Below are 21,240 nucleotides of genomic sequence, written 5' to 3' on the forward strand. Positions count from 1 at the left end.
AAAAAATCTTTAAAAAATAAATAAAATAGTAAAACTCAAAAAAAAAAAATATTACTGAGTGCCTACAATGTGCCATACGCTATGCTATGAACACAATACGGATAAACAAAGATTTAATAGATCAGGTTCTATGTCAATACCTCTTAAGACACCATTGTATTTTTCTTCCTGTTACCAATCCCTCTCCAGAGGTGAGGGTGGCTATAGGTTCAGACAGTTTAACAATGAAAAAAAAGAAACTACAGAAGGGGTAATAAAACCTGCTAAATAAGCATAACAAACGTGGTATCCATACAATGGAATATTATTCATACATGAAAATGAATAATGTACTGATTTATGGCACAACATGAATAAACCTTGAAAATAGCATGCAGTCAAAGCATAACAAAAAACCTAACACAAAACAAAAGCATAACACAAAAGGACAGATATTGTATAATTCCATTGTATGAAATGTCCACAATGGTCAAATCAAATCCATGGAGATAGAAGTAGATTATGCGTAGCCAGAGGCGGGACGGTGGGGGGGTGGGGAGTGACTGCTAATGGGTATGGGGTTTCTTTTTTTTTGAGTACTGGAAAGGTTCTGGCATGAGTAGTGATGATGGCAAAACACCGTGAATACACTAAAAACCACCGAAATGTACAGCTTAAGATGATTTAAATGATGAATTTTATGGTATGTGAATATTACCTCAAAAAAAAAAACACCCAAAAACCAAAACACTGTAAAACTGACAACAGTAAATACTACACTAAGAATATGGAAACAGTGATATTTTAGGTTCTATTAAATTAACACCAAAGACTTCTTTCACCCGAGTAGGGTATATTTCCTCTCAACTGAGCTGGAGTTTGCCATTGTAAATAAAGATGCATTTGTTTATTAGACAGTGTCTCAAACGCCTTTTCTTAAAAATAAAATTAATTTGTTTTCTTTACTTTTATCAAAAAATTGCTTATGTCAGTTTTTATCTAATCTTGTGGCAGTGCTGCGCCTGACAGTCTGAAACACACTGCTCTTAGCCTTGAGCCACTGGCAGGCACCTTTTAATCAGCAGGATTTAGCCACATTTTTCACCTGCTCATCCTACACAGTCATTATTTTTAAACAGCTAATCATATTTGCTGGGTTAGGTTTGGAAAAGGGATAAAATTTAATACAGGTCATCCACAAAATTTGCATTTTAGAAAATTGGTACTACCACATATTAATTTCTTTATATAGCAGAGTTTTTTTTAGACTTCATTTTATATAAAGAAACCTATAACTCCATGATCCCTGAAACATTTTAAGTACCAACCTTTGTTTAGAGAAATGATCAGGAAGTAAACTCACAAGATGAATTAAAGACTGATCCCTAGATAACGGAAGGCCCACGCAATGCCCAGCAGGGTGCCTAAGGGCAGTCTGCAAAACGAGAGGCAGGAAACTAGAGCCAATCTGCCGGTGCACAAGGAAAGCAACCCCAGCTTCAGGTTAGAAATAATGCCCAGAGCAACAAAGAAGGCTGGTGGCTGACAGACATAACAGAGAGTGTTTAAATATGCGGCTATCTTATGTACACTTTACTCTCTCCTAGTCTGTGCAGTATCAAACATTCAGCATCGTTGAAAGGTAAAAAAAGGATACTGGTTCATAAACCCTAAAAATGGGTTAATTAGATACTATGTGCCTTTTGATGTAATATAATGTGAAATACACAGCACCACATATTAATTATTCTTGCAAAAAATTTTTAAGCTAAATTTTATCAAGCCTTTGAAACAGTGGTTCTCAAACTTGTTATGGACTTTACTATGTCTCAGGTATCCACTGGACAACTCTAGAAAATATCTCTTCGGCAGAGATGGACTACCATGTGTAATTTAAACTAGAGTAAAGTTTTAATTTATACCTTAAACATTGTGTGTACGTATAAATGATTTAATAAATTAGTATATCAATTTTAAGCTATTCAGGGAAAAGTCTGAACAAAGCAGCTTGGGTTAAGAGCATTACTTTTAACTCAGATAATAAGCTTTATGGTGAGAGGGAATGAGAACTTAGGTATCTCCGAATAAAGGTTTCAATGAATGCAAGGAGGGTCCAGGATAAACTGGTGCTTCTTTCATCTCCATGTTTGCTCTCACTGAGTCATGAGCAATAAGTAACTCAACTCCCTCTTCCCCTACACTTTAGTATGCTTTCTACCATTATTCCCTTTTGCATGGTTTGATGTTATCCATCTTGGGATTCCTTCTTAGACGTGACCTAAGCTCACCAATCAGTTAGGGGAGGACTTACACTGGTCACTCGACGGTAGATCTGCGCAGCATTTTGGCACTCTGAGTAAGGGTATTCAGACGTGGCCATCTCGAGCATGCACATCCCAAAAGCGTAAACGTCAACAGATTCATCGTATTTTTCCTCATACATCTCAGGGGCCATGAACTCTGGGGTACCTTAAATTAAAAGAACGATTCAGACTCAATGCCCGTAGAAGCTGCTGTTACTCACCAGGAGAAGCAACAGAGGGGTTAACCTGTGAGAGAGCATAAAGTAGGAGGGAAGGAGGGAGGAAAAAAAGGAGGGAAAGAGGGTAAAAGGGAGGGAACGGAGGGGAGGGAGGGAGGGAAGAGTAGGGGGGAAAAGGAACAAAATCTTCTTAGTCAGTCTGTTCCATCAAGTATCTTACAGATCTTCCACTACAAGGCCTTTATAAAAGAAATTAGAACAGGGTCAGTGTCCTTACTTACTGTTTCAAAATGATTACTGTTATACAATGTCAAAACTGAGTCTTGGATAAAAGATAAACTGGTAACTCACATTGAAAACAAATGGAAGGAAAAGGTAAGAAACTAGTAAGGAAGAATGTAGACATAATGGCATCTACCTGTAAGACAGGATGATGGGTGTGAAAGATCAAAATACTTGTCTGCCCTCTACTGTATGGCACATGTAAGGCTAACATTTAGCAATTTCCAGAGACATTTTCAGTTGTAACAAGTGAAGGGAGGTGGACGGGGGTGTGCTACTGGCATCTAGTGGGTAGAGACCAGGGATGCTGCCAAAAAGTCTTACAATGCACAAAACAGCCCTTTTAACAAAGAACTGTCTGACCCAAAATGTCAATAGTACTGAAGATGAAAAATCCTGTTTTAGACATATCATATTGTCTATAAGAGTAAGAAAAAAATTGATAAAAACGAAACTTCAGAATGAACTTATTTTCATTTTTAAAATAAAGTTTTAATAGGCAGATATTTTTCAACATACCTATATATCCAACAGACTTTTTTAGAAACTAAACTACATATAAATTCAGTTTCTTTTATGTGGAAAATAACACACTTATACAATATCTATTATATAAATAAGCATATAATACATGACCAATAAGATTGATAGCTATGTAAGCTTTTGTTAAGAGTTCACCTTACTTCTCTTTATATAACTTTACAAATACATCAATAGTCTTCAAGATGATTCTAAAAGTGTTACGTATAGAGAACTCCATTATCTCCTAAGTAGAACAGGCTGCTTCCTAGGTTCAAGCTCTGAATTTTTGAATGTTTATTTCGCGTAATAAAAACTGTGACAGGGTCAGGTTTCTAAATAAAAGGAATGTCAGAAAGCCAGTTAGGTTGCAAGGTACACTTGAAACATACCTATCACGCTCTTGGCAAAAGAAGCCCGCTTCAGGGTTGCCAGACCTAAGTCTCCAATCTTGACCGAGCCTGTAGGGCCGGTGATAAAGATGTTGTCACACTTAAGATCTCGGTGAATAATAGGTGGAGTGCGAGTATGAAGAAACTGAAGTCCTTTAAGGATCTGACGGCACCAGCTTCTTAGAACTTTGATCTTCATCACCTTAAACCTTTTCAGGTACCTGGAAAAGGCAAGGTATACCAAACAGGTTATCAATGATATGAGTTTACTGCTTTGAAGAATTCCATTAAACTCTAGCGTATCTGAGATGGGAATATCAAATTTAGAATATTAAGATTCAGTAACCTTACAGGTCCGTGATACTCTTGGTTACAGGGGATGGGATAAGAAGTGGCTGGAAAGCAAACTCTGATAACAAAGCACTAAAAAAGTTCTTAAAAGTAAGTCACTACTGAAATGAGTTAAAGGTAAGAGATAGAGTACTGCTACTGGTAAATGGTGGAGCAATTCTTATTGGACGCTGATATAAACTAGTAAAACTATGTACAAAAAGACTACTTGAAGGCTCTGGAGAGCAGTCAAAATCAGGCATAAACTGGAAGGGAGTTCCCCTGAGGAAAAAGGGAAAGCATGGCTCAGAACTGCCTAGTTCCTATCCCTTCTCAGCTGAGGGAAGACTCCAGTCTGACTATGCAGGTCAGCTCAAACCTGAGAAGCCTGCAGCCTTGTTAGCTGAGAAAATGTGGACAGAGTTCAAGACCACAGCAGCTAGAACGGTGCAGTCCACTGTGACATTCTGAAATACTTGTCTATTCAATAGAATATACACTGGACAAATGTTGAGTATTTATATTTAAATGCAGACTAATTAAAATTAAAAATTCCATTTCCCAGTTGCACCAGCCACATTACACAGCTGTGAGTGGCTAGTGGCTGCCATTGAGGACAGTGAAGATTACAGAACATTTCCATCATCACAGAAAGTTCTACTCGCCCACAGAGTTCTAGAAAGTAGAGGGGGAAATCCCAGAAAGGAGCTACAGAAGGGAAGCCTCATATTCTGCACATTCACTCTGCCCAAGACTCTGCTTGACCTATGAAATACGTGTATGTGGGGCAGATTCCAAGCAGCCCAGCTAAAAGAATGGCACAGAGGTTCTGGCTGACACTACCCACTGTTAAGGAACATCAAATTTTGAGGTTCAGTTCCAATGCAAATTTTATCTGGAAGTAGTCAGGAAAAAAAATGAAGAGCACTAAAAGAGCAAATATAAAAAATTACATTTTCCTCATTATTTTAAAACTACAGATGACTGGCAGCCAACCAAGATGGCGCAGTAGACAAATGCTGTGTTTACCAATTCTCTCACAACCACATCAAAAATACAACTAATCTACAAAACAACCATTATAGAGAATCGTCTTAAATCAAGCTGAACTGAAGCCTTTCAACTAAGGATGTGTAGAAGAAGCCACCTCCAGACTGGTAGGAAGGTCAGAGACATGGCGTGGGCTGGTCCCACATCCACGGGTGACCATTAAAGATCGGGAGGGCTATTTTGGCTGTGGGGGTCCCCCCACGTACCCCCTAAAGGAGTGAAAGATACCATCCCCACCCCAGCCCAGGGTTCCAGTGCCGAGGAGAGAAGTCCCCATAGTCTTTGGTTGTGAAAACCAGCGGAGACTGTGACTGAGTGAGACTGAGAACAGCTGCACTCACAGGCGCTCCTCTTAAAGGGACCACGTGCAGACTTACCCTCCAACAGAATCACTCACTCTCAGCTCCAGCGCTGGGGCAGCAGCTGGAAAGGCAGCAGGGACATATGGTGGGGAACTGAGTTGTCTGGCTTGGGACTGGGGCTGGAGAGGCTGCTTTCTCCTGGACTGGGGTTGGGGGGCATGGGGGCTGGCGGAGGCCACTGTTTCTTTGTTGAGCCCTCCCCCTTCCCAGCACACAAACAAAGGTGGCCACCATTTGAGTCTCCACTGTTTATTCCCCATGCCTTGGCAATTTGAGACCTGGCCCCACCCAACTTTCGGGCACACCCAGTTTGCTTTCAGCAGCTATTTCATGCAGACCATTTGCCTTGGCTCAAGCTGACTTTCCTAGGGTCTCTCAAAGGTTCCCGGAACCCAGACAAGCAGCATCTGCTTGAGCATGTCCTGTACCTCCGGCTGAGCAGCCCTAAGCTGGCACTAGCGGCAGCCAACCTTGGTTCACGGCTTGGCCTCTCAAGGAGCTTCCAAGCACAGCATTGGTGGCAGCCATCTGCGGATTTCTTTGTGGCTCCTGCAGGGTGGCCCCGGGTGGGGCACATGCTGTGGCTGAACTTGACCTATAGCAGATCCCCTCCAAGGTGGTCCTGGGGCTGGTACCCCCCACTAGCCAGCTTCAAAACGAGCTGGAGCATCACCCAGCCGCCTCCAAGGATGACACACCCAAGGGGCATACTGGGCAGGTACCAGAGTCCTGCTGAGGCAGATCCTGCTCCATAGGATCAGCCCCTGCACAACAACTCTTCCCCTGTAGTCAAGGCCAGTCCTCACAACCAGTGAGCCCAGGGTCAGTCCCTCCCATTGATGTGCAATTATCAACCAAGGCTCAACTACAAGGGGAGGGCACACACAACCCATACAAGGGACACACCTGGAGCACGTGGCTCAGGTGACCAGAAAGACTGCACCACTGACCCCACAGCACACCTACTACATAAGGCCACTCTGCTAAGACCGGAAGACATAGCAGCCCTAAGTAATACAAAGAAACAAACACAGGGAGGCAGCCAAAATGGGGAAACAAAGAAACATGTTCCAAATTAAAGAACAGAACAAAGATCCAGAAAAAAAGAACTAAGCAAAATGGAGATAAGCGATCTATCAGACGCAGAGTTCCAATCACTGGTTATAAGAATGCTCAATGGTCTCAGGGAGAACTTCAACAGAGAGATAAGCATAAAAATGGAGATGGAACCCATTAAAAAGAACCAGTCAGAAATAAAGGGATACAATAATGGAAACAAAGAATATATTATTATAGGGAATGAACAGATTAGACGAAGCAGAGGATCCAACCAGCAATGTAGAAAAAAAGGTAGCAGAAAACACCCAACCAGAACAGCAAAAAGAAAAATAAAAAATCCAAAAAATTAAGGCGAGTTTAAGGGGCCTCTGGGACAATATCAAGCATACCATCATTTGCAGTATATGGGTACCAGAAGGAGAAGAGAGAGAGAGCAAGGAATTAAAAACCTACTTGAAGAAATAATGACAGAAAACTTCCCTAACCTGGTGAAGGAAACAGACATACAAGCCCAGGAAGCACAGAGTCCCAAACCAAGACACATCATAATTAAAATGCCAAAGGTTAAATACAAAGAGAGAATCTTAAAAGCAGCAAGAGAAAAGCAGTTAGTTACCTACAAGGGAGCCCCCATAAGACTGGCAGCTGATTTCTCAACAGAAACTTTGCAGGCAAGAAGGGAGTGGCAGGAAGTATTCCAAGTGATGAAAAGCAATGACATACAACCAAGATCGCTCTACCCAGCAAGGCTGTCATTTAGAACTGAAGGAGCTTTCCAGACAAGGAAAAGCTGAAGGAGTTCATCACCACCAAACCAGTATTATAAGGAATCTTAAGGGCCTTCTTTAAGATGGGAGGGGGGTTAAGGATGGGTGAAAGGGGAAGGGATTAGGAAGTACAAGTTGGTTGTTACACAGTAGTCATGGGGATGTAGGGTACAGCATAAGGAATATAGTGAATAATATTGTAATAACAAGGTATGGTGCCAGGTAGGTTCTAGATCTATCAGGGTGACAGATGGGAATGGGGTTGGGGGCGGGGTGAAAAAGGTGAAGGCACTAAGAAATATAAATTGATAGTTAATACTATAATAGTATGGGGAGTATAATCAACAATGTTGTAAAGATCATGTAAGGTGCCAGATGGGCACTGGACTTATCAGGGGATCATGTCATAGACTGTAGATGCCTGACCACTGCGCTATACACCTGAAGCTGAAGTAGAATAATACTGAATGTCAACTATAACTACATATATAGGTATATACAGTCGCTGGATATGGAGAACAACATAGGGAAGATAGTCGATGTTATTGTAACAGCCGTATAAGATGTCAGAGGGGTAGTAACTTGGGGGCTGAGTTATCACTTTATGAGGGGTTTAAGTGTCTAACTATTATGTTGCTTTGTACACCTGAAACTAATAAAAATAAATTAAAACAAATAAATTAAATTGAAAAAATAAAAGGAATAGATGGGTACAACCAAAAAAAAACACGTATGACTAGTTAAAGGAAAATTTATTTATAACAGTGTATTGTAGGGTCTATAGAATATGTAAATGTAACATATATGAAAATTATAGCACAAAGAATACGTGTCAGGAATAAATGAAACTGTATTTGTACAGGTTTCCTTTATTTTACATGAAATTGTACAGTACCAACCCAAAGCATATTGTAAAAAGTTAAGGATATAAATGTAAATCTCTAGAACTGCCGCTTTAGACACACACAACACACACACACACACACACATTTAACTGAAAAGCTAATACACGAACTAAAATTAAATTCTTCTTCATTTCATAAAGAACACTAATGTTCAAAGTTACATTTGTGGTTTAAAAAAATATCGAAACATAGTCACCTCTTTAGGGTGAGGGGAAGAGGCTAAGGGCATTTAATGAGATGATGGAAATGTTCCATACATCTTAACAGAGTTTTGATTATATGAGTAAATATCTTTGTCAAAACTCATCCAATGATACAATCACAATTTATGTTTTTCACTGTATGTTAAATTTTACCATAAGGAAAAATAAAACATACAAATATTGGAACTTCAATGAAATGCATACTGAAGTGTGTACAGGTGAAGCATACTAATGTAACTAATTTTGAGATGAATAAAAATAGATTGATAGGTGAATGATTAGATAGACATATGTGGTAAAGCAAATGCAGCAAGTCAATAAATTAGAGAATCTAGGCAGTGCGTATGTGTGTGTTCACTGTGTAATTTTTTCAACTCTTCTGTGTTATTGAAAATTTTTATAACAAAATGTTGGGGAAAAGTTGAGGCTGGCTTGTACCTCTTTCACATTTATAAAATAATGAAGTATATAAAATATAACAGATTATTGTATATATTAACCTTGTATCTCACAACCTTATTAAAATTGTTTAAAAACCATTGGAATTTTCTATATAAATAATTATATAACTACAAACATGGACAGTTTATTTCTTCCTTTCTAATCTTTATATCTCTCACTAGTTTTTCCGTTTTTGTGCCTTATTGCAATGGTGCGCCTCTACAATACCAAATACACGCAGTGAAAACAGACATCCTGGCTTTGTTCCTGATCTCAGGGGGAAATGGTTAGGTATGACCTTAGTTATAGGTTTTCCCATGGACGCTCTTCATCAGTTTGAGGAAGTTCCCTACTCTTCCTAGTTCGCTATGAGGTTTTTAGTCATGACTAGATGTTGAATTGTCAAATATTTTTGTTATATATATTGAAACAATCACATGATTTTTTTCTCCTTTATTCTGTGAACACTGGTTCACTCAGTACTAAACCAACTTTGTAATCCTAAAATAAACCCTATTTGGTACTGATGTACCGTGACTGGTGGAGCCAATTTGCCATTATTTTGTAAAAGATTTTTGTATCTATATTCATGAGGGACATTGCTCTATAAATTTATTTTGCTATAATATCTTAGGTTTTGGTATTAGTGTTATGCTGGCTTCATAAAGTGAATTGGACATTGATTCTTTGCCTCTGTTTTTTGAGAAAATTCAATACACTGGATTCCTCTCCCCCTTTTTTATTATGATAAAATATACATACTAACATAAACTTTACCATTTTTAAGTGGTATTAAGTACATTCACATTATTGTGCAATCATCCTCACTATTCATCTCCAGAACTCTTTTCATCTTGCAAAATTGAAACTGTATACCCATTAAACAATAACTCTCCACTCCCCTCTACTTTTGGGCCCTGGTAACCACCAATATACTTGCTGTATCCATAAATTTGACTACTTCATGTAAGTGAAATCATACAGTATTGTCTGGTTTGGACTGGCTTATTTCACTTAGCGTAATTTCCTCAAGTTTCATTCATGCTATAGCATGTATCAGAATTTCCTTCCCTTTTAAGGCTGAAAAATACTTAATTGTACATATGTAGCACACTTTGCTTCCACTGATGGATATTTGGGTTGCTTTTACCTTTTAGCTATTGTGAATAATGCTGCTATGAACATGGGTGTACCAACATCTCTTCAAGATCCCTTTTGAATTATTCTCGGTATTATATGCAAATGATTGTTGGATCGTATGGATCTATTAATTTTTTTAAATTCAGATAAAATTGACATATAACGTATTAGTTTCAGGAGTACAATATAGTGATTCAAAATTTATATATATTGCAAAATGATCAATAAGACTAGTTAAGATCCATCACTACACAGTTATAATTTCTTTTCTTGTGATAAAAACTTTATAGATCTACCCTCTTAGCAACTTTCAAATATACAACAGTATTATTAACTATAATCACCAAGCTGTACATGAAATCCCCAGAACTTACGTATTTTATAACTGGAAGTTTCACCTTTTGAACAGTGTCACCTCTTCCCCCACCCCCCACACACACTTGCAACCAACAATCCAGTCTCTGTATCTATGAATTTGGGGTTTTTTGTTGTTGGTTTAGGTGGGGGTTTTTTTGGGGGGGAGGGGGAGTGGTGCTGTTTTGTTTTCTAGGTTCCACATATAAGTGAGATCATACAGTGTCTTTGTTTGTCTGACTTATTTCACTTAGCATAATGTCCTCAAGGTCCATCCATCTTGTCACAAGCAAGTGGCAAGATTTCCTTCTTTCATATAGCTGAATAGTATTTCAGTATACACACACACACACACACACACACACACACACACACACACATAATCTTCTTTATCCATTCACCACTGACGGACACTTAGGTTGCTTCCATGTCTTGGCTATTGTAAATAATGCTGAAATGAACATGGGGGTACATACATCTTTTCAAGTTAGTGTTTTCATTTCTTTTGGTTAAATATCCAGAAGTGGAGCTGCTGGATCATATGGTAGTTCTACATCCTTGCCAAAACTTATTATTTCTTGTCTTTTTGATAATAGCCATTCTAATAGGTGTGAGGTGGTGTCTCTTTGTGGTTTTGATTGGTGTTTTCCTAATGACTAGTTGCGTTGAGCATCTTTTCGTGTACCTGTTGGTCATTAGTGTAGTCTCTTTCGGAAAAAATCTATTTAATTCCTTTGCCCATTTTGGAATCGAGTTGGGTTTTTTGGTTTTTGTTTTTCAAAAAAAATTTTATTGGGGAATATTGGGAAACAGTGTGTTTTTCCAGGGCCCATCAGTTCCAAATTGTTGTTCTTCAAGCTAGTTGTGAAGGGCGCAGCTGAGCCCCAGGTCCAGTCGCTGTTTTCAATCTTTAGTTGCAGGGGGCACAGCCCACCATCCCATACGGAATTGAACTAGCAACCTTATTAAGAGCTCGGACTCTAACCAACAGAGTCATCCAGCAACCCCTCCGGCTGCTCGTTTTCAATTTAGTTATGGAGGGCACAGCTCACTGGTCCATGTGGGAATCAAACCAGCAACCTTGTTGTTCAGAGCTCACGCTCTAACCAACTGAGCCATTGGGCCACCTGTGTTGGTTTTTAATGCTGTTAAGTTTAGGGACTTCTCTATATATTCTAGATATTAATCCCTATTGAGTGGTATGACTTATAAAATATTTTCTCCCATCCTATGAGTTGCCTTTTTACTCTGTTGATAATATATTTTGATGCACAAGTTTTTACTTTTCATGAAGTCCAATTTTAAACACACTCGATTGTAAAACATTTGACCTGGCATACATTTCAGGTAATGCTAACAACCAAAGTCACTTCTACTTTGGTAGACAGTATTAAGTTTTCTTTTTATTGCTGAGGATAGTGACCCCGGGGTCACAGAGCTATTACAAGACAGAGATGGCAACTGAATTCTTAAGCTGGTAACTCTCTCTCTAATCTGCTATGTATACTACCATCAGATAAGTCTTTCCAATGGAATGCTAACATAGTCCCTAGCACCTACTAGGTACTCAATTGTTTTCAGAATTATTCATGCATTGTATCACTGATGGATCAGCATCTTTCCAATGGTTCCATACCATCCTTAAGTTAAAGCAAAGACTAATCTTTTGCCTTGCATTCAAAACTCTCTACATTTCTAACATATATACTGAAATCTTTTTAGTCATTATTCCTCTTTATAAACATTGTTTTTAACCAAAAGGGTCAACCTACAGCTAACCTCCTATTCTTTATTTTTACGCAATTCCCATAGCACCTCTCCACTTACAGAAAATCTATTTATCCTTTAAAGCCTAATTTAAATCCTATTACTTTGATAAAGACCTTTAAAATTATCCTAGTCAGGAGGAAGTGCTATTGCCTTTTCAACTGCTATCAAAATGAAAATTACAAAAACTATTATTCAGCCATAAAAAATGAAAATCTTGCCATCTGCGACAATATGGATGAATCGTGAAGACATTACACTAAGTGAAATAAGTCAGAGAATGAAAGAAACAACAACAACAAAACAAGCTCACAGATACAGAGAATAGATTGGTGGTTGCCAGAGTCAGGGGTGGGATGGGAAAAGTGGCTAAGGGAGTTAAAGGTACAAACTTCCAGTTATAAAATAAACAAGTCATAGGGATATAACGTACAACATGGCAACTATAGTTATTGATACTGTATTACTTATTTGAAAGTTGCTAAGAGTGATATTAAAAGTTCTCATCATAAGAAAAAATAATTCTGTTCGTACGTATGGTGATGATGTTAACTGGACTTACTGTGATCATTTCACAATATATACAAATATTAAATCATTATACACCTGAAACTAATATAATGTTATGTCAACTATGCCTCCTTAAAAATTTTTAACAATAATTTTAAATTGTAGTATTACTATTTTATTTAAAAAATAGGAACATTATCTAAAATCATCACAACCAAACAAGAAAAGTGGCAACCAGGCATCATCAGTGCAGAAAAGACAAAATTAATAGGTAGATAGATAGATAAATGATCTTCTTGATACAGCATTTTTGAGTACTTCATTACAGCTCATTCATGCCCAATCGCACTGAAGAAAAGCCTAGTAGTTGAAAAGCCCAGCCTCATAACCATAGCTCCTAATCAGCTTTTCAGTGCTGAAATGATTAATATAAACTGACAACCAACCCATGGTTAAATGGGCGTAATTAGGGTACATATCCCACAGAACTAGAAGATTAAATGCTAAGAACAATGGCTGCCAAATATTAGAGTATAGGAAATTTCAGCTCAACAGAGAATATCAATAAACAGAAATTATAAAAAGGAACCAAACAAATTCTAGAGCTAAAATACAATAACTGAAATGAAAAATTCAATAAAGGGTTTCAAAAGCAGATTTGAACAGGCAGAAGATAGAAGCTTCAAACCTGAAGACAAATCAATTGAAATTGATCTGAGCAGAAAGAAAAAATAGAAAAATCAACAAATCCTGAGACCTGTGGGATACCACCAAAGTGATCAACATATACAAAATGGGAGTCCCAAATAAGAGAGAAAAGGAGCAAAAAGAGTATTTGATAATATAATGGCCAGAAACTTTCCAAATTTGCTAAAAGACATGAATCTATACATCCAAGAAGCTCAACAAAATCCAAAGAGATCTACAATGAGACACATTAGATTTAAACTGTTGAAAGCCAAAGACAAGAAGACAATTTTGAAATCAGCAAGAGAAGCAACTCCTTGTGACCAAGATACATTGTGCTGGGAAGAGAAATAGGGAGTAACTGTTTAATGGGCATGTGATATTCTTTAGATGGTGATGAAAATGTTCAGGAACTTGATAGATGTAGTGGTTATACAACAATGTGAATGTACTAAATGCCAATGAATTGTACACTTTAAAAAGGTTAATTTTATGTTAGTGAATTTCACCTCAATTAAAAAAGAACCTAACTTTATTTCCATCACCTGTACCAAATTTTCTAACCCATATATCCCATCTTATTTTTCAAGTATGAGTGCTTATTTGTTTCAATTTAAACATTTATACATATGTGGAACAAAGGCAGAAACTCAGAAAGTCCAAAAAGCATGTATTTTGGAACTAATTCCCATCCCTTTCGGCCCATTTGCCTCTCCACATGCTACCAATGCTCCTAATTGTTCTCTGTTCTTCCAGGTATAAATAAGGACTTGTTTTAAATCTATATGTTTAGGATTACACATACATCCTTAATCTGAGCCATCCTCTTCTCAAATACTGTCTTCCCTCATTCTCTTCATTATTTTCCGTCTAAAGTGATAATTAAATCTAATGGATTCTCATTCCATGTCTTGTCTTTTTTCATATTTTCCATCTTTTTCTGCTTTCTGATTTCTTCATATTATTCCTGTCAATTCAATCTAGTCTGCTGTTTAACCTAACCATTGAAGTTTTCATTTTAATAATTTATTCTTATTTCTAGTTCTTTGGATATTTTCTAATTATGCCTAAACTTTTTTTGATGAAGTTCTATTTCTAGTCCTTCTTTTATCACTTTATATGCTTGTATATACTTTATATAGCTACATACACCTCTACTGAAATCCTTTTATAATTGCATACTTATCTCGTAATCATATTCAGAGTTGTCTATAGTATCTATAACTCCTGTGGTGCTATTTTCCAGTTGCATCTGATCATCTTTACTGGTGTGTTTTGTAATTAAATGGTGAGATGACTTTCACTACAGACTGTTTTGTCCCTGGATACTGTGACCAATGAAGTGTGAAAATGTCCCTGGGAGTTGTTGCTGGGTTCTAGAAAAATCACAATGTTTATTCCTAGGCTTGGGATTCCTGCACCAAGTAGGCAGTATAAATTTATATGACAGAACCATCTACATATGACCTAGGCTGACATTTCCATTTTTCATAGGGACTCCCCTTCCATACAAAGTCCTGGGCAGAGGGACAAAATTCCTTATAGCTTTCACTGGCTGGGGTAGAGTTCTCCGTTTCATGGATAATTCCGTTTTTTGACACCGGCTAAGTTCCAGTTGCCCTCTCTACTAAGTTCTAAGGTCTTTAGTGCTGGCATGGACATTAAAACTCTAGTATCCATAAGTGGTATGAAATCCCAAGAGAATGCCAGGGCATCAGCTCCTGCTTTGGCCTTGAGTTACTTCTTCTTTGCCTGTTATCTGGAGGTTACCCTTTCTTTCTTTGAAGCCTGGATATGTATTGAAGGAGCTTTCATTATATTCCACATTTCAGTTTGTTGGTAGGGGCAGGCCATCCCACAGAGCTTAGCCCACTATGTTACCCACGCCTCTCATTAAAGTTTTTAAAACAAGTAAACTATTGTAGGGTCTTCTTGTAGGGTATGCCTGCCGGACTGCTGCATATCCAAACCAGTGAGAAGAACCTCAAGATGCAGATATACACCAACTACTATCACATGATTCTCCTTAATTCATTCAAATTTTTATCAAGTTTCCGGAATAGTGCTAGGGAACACAGTCTCGGGGAAGAAACAGACATATACATAACAAGAAGCCTGGATGACTATGCTAAGGGTGTTAGCATGCTTTGGCTTTTCAACATGTTAGTTTTAAGCGTCCAAGAGCACATGCAAGTGCGTACATCCGGGAGATACCAGACCATGTTTCAAAGATCTAGGATTAATGAGTTCAGTAGCATCAACTAAAGAAAGTAATAAACAATAAACATACTCTACAGAGACAATTTTTAAAAATCGAATTCCTCCACAATAAAAAATTGATACCAAGTAATTTACACTAGTTTCCTCTCCAAGTACAAATAGACACTCTAAGACACCGGAGATTCCAAAGGCATACTCCAACTCTTACCTTAGAACTCTATAATAGGGAACAGGGAATTTCTGCATTTAACCTATCTCTATTCCTAAAAGAGATGATAGTTCTAGCTGTTTGGCTTCAATTTCTGATGCTATGGGAAATGAAATTACCTAGTGATAATTTTCACAATACAATGTGCATTTGATACAGCAGTTGAATAGATGCAACAAAAAGTGCCCAATACAAGGTGATAAAATACGCGTCAATGGGTAAAGCGTCTCTTAAGTTTCAACCTCATTTTCACCACTAGAGGGCTGCCTTGTCATCATTTGATTTCTGATCCCTTGGCCCAGGGGTGTCCAAAGTTTTTTCAACAGTTTTCACCAAGGGCCATATGCGGTAAAATACACAAACAGCCGGGCCACTCACCCGAGGTGAAGTACGTATTGCCTCACCTGGTTTATTTAAGTAAACGAAATATATTTTTGGAATTTGCTGCGGGCCAATTAACAATGGATTGAGAGCCGCAGTTGGCCCACGGGCCGCAGTTTGGAGTCACTCAACTTTAGAAACACCAAGTACTATGACTTAAAGTAACTAGGTTAATTCTGCTTCTCATTTTAATACTTACAATAAATAATTATCAAAGCACTTTATACACCAGAGGACTTTGTGGGCCGAAAAATGTGCTAATATACTAACATTTGGAGGGACTGCTTCCTCCTTAGAGCAACAAAAGTAGGACTAATAAGGCCTGAAATAAGAAAACTCAAGTTCTCTCACAGTTCTTGGTCAGCTTTTATAATATTGATGGACTTACGTTTTAAGCGTTCCAGATGTCATAAGTTCAGTCACCAGAACAATGCACTTCTTCCCTTTAACTGTGGATTCCCAGGAATCATAGAATCGAACAATATTGGGATGCTGAAGACCCTTTAACATTTCAGCCTCTTCTTTAAATCTCTGCCTCTCAGACTTTGTTAACTTTCGATCCTGAAATCAAAAACCAAAACAGAATGTGGTTTAAAATAATAACACCCCAAGTTACAGTTAAATTTAGATGGCAAACATGTATCAAATTGTAATGATCAATAAAATAAAACAAGAATACTATACCTAAAAACTTTATTAGCCTATCATACGAGTATGAGAACAGGCTAAAGTGTATTTAAGAAAACTGCGGATTATAAAGTCATGCTTGAGATTATTTTAATATCACCATTACTGCTAATGTATGCCTCAAATACAGTCTCATTTTGTAGGTGCAGTTAGTTAACTTACCACTTCCAAAATAAGTCATCTATGGTTAGAGATAGGCATTTAATAACATGAAACAAGTATGGGTTTTGGAGTCAGAAAGATCTAAATATACATTCCAGTTCTGTCTTTGCTTTGGTTAGTATTTCTTTAATGAATATATACCTTCACCCACAGGACTACTGCAAGAATTAAATAATCTACTAGGTATAGTTTCATCACATGTTTAAAGCACCTGACTCTTCACAAGTTAATTCTCTTCCTATCTGAGATGAACTGGGAAAAAGCAATGTGTTTTTCCCTTGACAAGGTCCCCTACACACAAACTCTGAATTGTCCTGTAAATTAAAATTGAAACTATCTCTGTCATATCAATATTCTGTCAAAACATGTAATACATAATTTAACAAAATATTCCAGGCATACAATAAAGTAATGTGTCCATCATACAGTTTAATAATTAAACATTACAGACATAATTTAAAGACCCTATGTAATTAAATTGTCCTTCCTATCATTATTCCTTAAGCTTGAATGACCACTACCCTGAATTTGCACATACCATTCACATAAGGGTTTTTACACTTCATATGAAATGTTATAATGTCATAAAATAATGTTTCAGAGTATATATTTTTTGGAAGCTTGTTTTTTTCACTCAATATTGTTTGCAATCACCTGTGATGGTATACCAGGAGACATTACAACACATTTACCGTATTATTATAACGTGGCTCCATTCATTACCACTGCTATGCAGTTATCCATTGTCTGATTACAATTTATATAATCTCCCACTGATTAATTTTTTTTTTTAGAGGTGAAAATGTCAAAAATTTTATTAACATTCAGTTTAAAAAGCTCTGTAACTGTGGTCCACCAAGATAGAGGAGTGCTGCTTCTTAAAGAAATTACCCTTTAGGGTTTGGTCCTTGGTTTAGAAGTTGTGGAGCTTTGGTATTTTTTTGTTAAGTGCTTTAAGAATTCATTATCTTGGTCCAGGGGCTGGTAATATCATGCCATTTTCTTCTTCCTCACAAAAGTGGTTCTCGATAATGTTCAAAGCAGTCAGGGCAACCTGGTGGTTCTCATGAAGTTGCAAAGACTCGATTCTATCAACCCCACCAAGTTCTTCAATCAGAAGGCACAGGCTTTCCTTCTCCAAAAGCTTCTCTGCTGCCTGGAGGAGAAAACTGATGATGTCCAGGATGATGATGATAATTTTGGTGTCTTGGATGGTGAGCAGGTTCACCAGTGGCTCTAAGACTCCAGCGTGGATAAGTTGGATCAGCTGGTCCACGGTGCCTGCCACTTGTGAAGTTAGCCACTGTCCAGATACCCTCTTTCTGGACTTTAAAATCTCCATTTTTTAGCAAAGACACCAAGGGTGGCAGCACATTGCAAGCAATCAGCTGCTGGATGTGCTGGTGGGGCCCCGCGGCCACGTTGCTCAGGGCCCAAGCTGCCTCCTTCTGGATGGCGGACTTGGGGTGCCTCAGGAGTCGGGGCAGCACACTCAGGATGCCTGCATCGATGGCCACCTGCGTCTGGAGGTCTGTTCCCGTGATGACGTTCCCCCAGGGCAGAGAGAGGGGGTCAAGACATTGAGTTCCGAGCTGGCCATGAGCTCAACCAACCTGGGCAGGAAGCCCGTGTCAACCACTTGGCTGATGCGCTCGTTGCTGCCATCGGTGAGGTCGGTGAGGGCCCAGCAGACGTCAGTGAGAACCTTGCGGTCTTGGTGCTGCAGGAGGTGGAAGAGGATGGGCAACATCTGCTTCATGGCTTTTCTGCAAGGGTACGGGTCCTTGTTCCGGCACAGGTTGGACATCCCACTGATGAATTCTTGCTACTACGATACTGCAATGGTGCTGCATGTTAATCTCCTGGGACATACAGTTAAGAGTGTCTATAGGACATAGGTTTTCTTAAACTTGGGGTCCACAAACCCCTTTAAGGCTGGTATGTGAACATGTGTAAAAACAAATAAATCTTTATTTTTCATTAACCAGGAATTGAAATCTAATATTTCCTTCAATTATGAATGTATACATCTAATAGCATTCAGTAGTAGCTGTGATTTTTGTGACTAACAACCTAGATATTTTCATATCATAAAACAGTAGTTGCAGATTACCTCAAAATAGCAATTAGATCTTCCGGTAGAATGTACAAATAATGCATACTGTATCACAAATTTTTAAAATTTTGATAACTGTTCAATATAGTTTCCATTATAATCCTATGTATTTCATTACATGAACTTAAAACAAAACAACTATTCTCGCCTTCACCAGCCGTCAAAAGAGATCTAAGGAACAAAAAAATATTAAGAACACTTACTAGGCTACATGGCTAGCAGAATTGCTGGATCATAGGGTAAAGGTATCTTCAATTTTCATAGGAATCAAAAAATTACTTTTCAAAAGGACTACCAATTTACTTTCCCAATAGAATGGTCACCAACAATGGTATTATCAAACATTAACTTTTGTCAATTTGAGGGTTGTAAGATCACATCCTGTTGCTTAATTTACATTTTCAGAATCAGGAATAAGTTTGAGAAACTTTCTGTTTCTTTGCAGACTACTTGAGATTCCTCTTCTGTGAGCTGCCCAATCATATCATTTGTTTTATCCTATTTGTTGGAGTTCTTAATATATTCTGGATACCAAATTTTTATTGGTTTTATGAGTTACAAATATGTTTTCTCAATTGTGGTTTGTTATTTTCACTTTGTTTATGATGTTCTTTGATTTACAGATGTTTTTATTTCACTGTACTTCAATTTGTCTATCTTTTACTTTGTGGTAGGATGGGTTTTATGTCTTCAGTAATTCTTCCAGACATCGAGGCTATAATTTTTCTTTTCCTTTTTAAAATATAAATTTGTTTTGTTTGCCTTGGGAATTTATTTGCTTGGGTAAAAGAACTAGCTGCGATTTTTTTCTGTATCTGTAACCCTAATACCATTTGATGAACAATCCATCCTTTCCATGTGTGTACTTCTGTTTCTGGATTCTGGATTCTGTTCCAATGGTCTGCCTATTCCTGCACTAATACCATACTATCTTAACTGCTATAGTTTGAAAATAATTCATACCTGGTAGGACCACTTTCTGTACCAACCTTCCCAACTTTATGTTCTAAATTATCTTGCCTGTTTTTTCCCCAATGAAAATACTTTTTTTTATAACAGAAATTACAGCATAAGCCAACTAAAACTATTAGAATATTATAAAAAATTTTAATGAATTAAAGACATATTACTTGGAATGACAGTGAGATAGTATAAATATTCTGTATGGATATGTAACCCTTCCCCCAAGTAGCATATATGAATTTTTAAAACTTTATTGAGATATAATTTGCCTACCATAAAAAAAAATCACTATTCTAATCACCCCTCCCATCTTATATATTATTTCCCCTAATATTTTAGTTCTATCCTATCTTATTACTCCTTATAATTATTAAACAGTACATGCTGACTTCTACTTACCTACATTCCATTTTGCTCCTTGTCCCTTCTATGGATTAAATTTTCTTCACTTTTGAAATACATTTTTCAAAATTATTTCAGTGAACATCCATTAGTGGTACAATCCTAGGTTGTTGAAAATGTTTATTTTATCATCACCCTTAAATGATAGGTTAAATAGATGCAGAATCCTAGGTTGGTTTATTTTTCTTTCAGCACTTCTAACACTTTGTTTCACGGTGTTCTGGTGTCTACTGTAGCTGTCGACATCTGTATTTTCTCTCTGGTTGCTCTCAAGTTTTTTTTCTTTTTTAATTGTGTTATACACCTTCATTACCACGCATCTAGTTTTATTTATACACAATGGGGCTAATTGTGCTTTTTAAGCCAAAAGTTTCAAGTATTTGTCTTTAAGTCAGGAAAATCGGTAACTATTATCTCTTAGAATACTGCCTCCTCCCATTCTCCATCCTCTTCTTTGCATGTGTGTTTGTAGGTGTTATGTGTGAGGGTGTGTGCGTGTGTGTGTGTGTGTAACCTTATTCTATCCTTCTCTCTAATTCTCCATTTCTTTCTCCCTGCTATCTTCTGGGCAATGTTCTCAGACCTACCTTCCTGTTCGCTATTTCTCTCTATTGTATCTAATATGCTTATTGCCTCTTAATTTTTTTTTTTAACTGCTAAACTTTGAAGTCTAAAGGAGGCGGGGATGCAAAGTACATATGGCCAGGTCTCAGCCCCTGCTCCAGAAATAAGAGATGAACACAAACCAGGTGCACACACCCAACCAACCACACAAATCTTGGAAGGCACGTATATAGGTGAGAAGGGTATATATTTGAACATCCATAAAGAAATGACAACAAAGTCAAGCAGTCAGTCACCAAAAGCATCCC

At 37.7% G+C, this 21,240-nt stretch overlaps 1 protein-coding gene and 1 pseudogene across 17 annotated transcripts in view; both read right to left on the bottom strand.

Annotated features, from left to right (window-relative positions):
- The window catches only part of WNK1 (WNK lysine deficient protein kinase 1), a 145,893-nt gene that overhangs the window by 59,690 nt on the left and 64,963 nt on the right, over positions 1-21,240 (bottom strand). For all 17 annotated transcript variants that reach the window (XM_074325183.1, XM_074325188.1, XM_074325186.1 and 14 more), the window contains exons 2-4: positions 16,427-16,599; positions 3,655-3,875; positions 2,291-2,448 (exon numbers count right to left, since the gene is read on the bottom strand). In XM_074325183.1, coding sequence (XP_074181284.1) covers positions 2,291-2,448; positions 3,655-3,875; positions 16,427-16,599 — 552 coding nt within the window. The remainder of the gene's footprint in view (positions 1-2,290; positions 2,449-3,654; positions 3,876-16,426; positions 16,600-21,240) is intronic.
- Positions 17,732-18,694, bottom strand: LOC109434389 (importin subunit alpha-8; annotated as a pseudogene).

This window comes from Rhinolophus sinicus, linkage group LG02 (genome assembly GCF_036562045.2).
Source record: "Rhinolophus sinicus isolate RSC01 linkage group LG02, ASM3656204v1, whole genome shotgun sequence".
NCBI classification, from domain to species: Eukaryota; Metazoa; Chordata; class Mammalia; order Chiroptera; family Rhinolophidae; genus Rhinolophus; species Rhinolophus sinicus.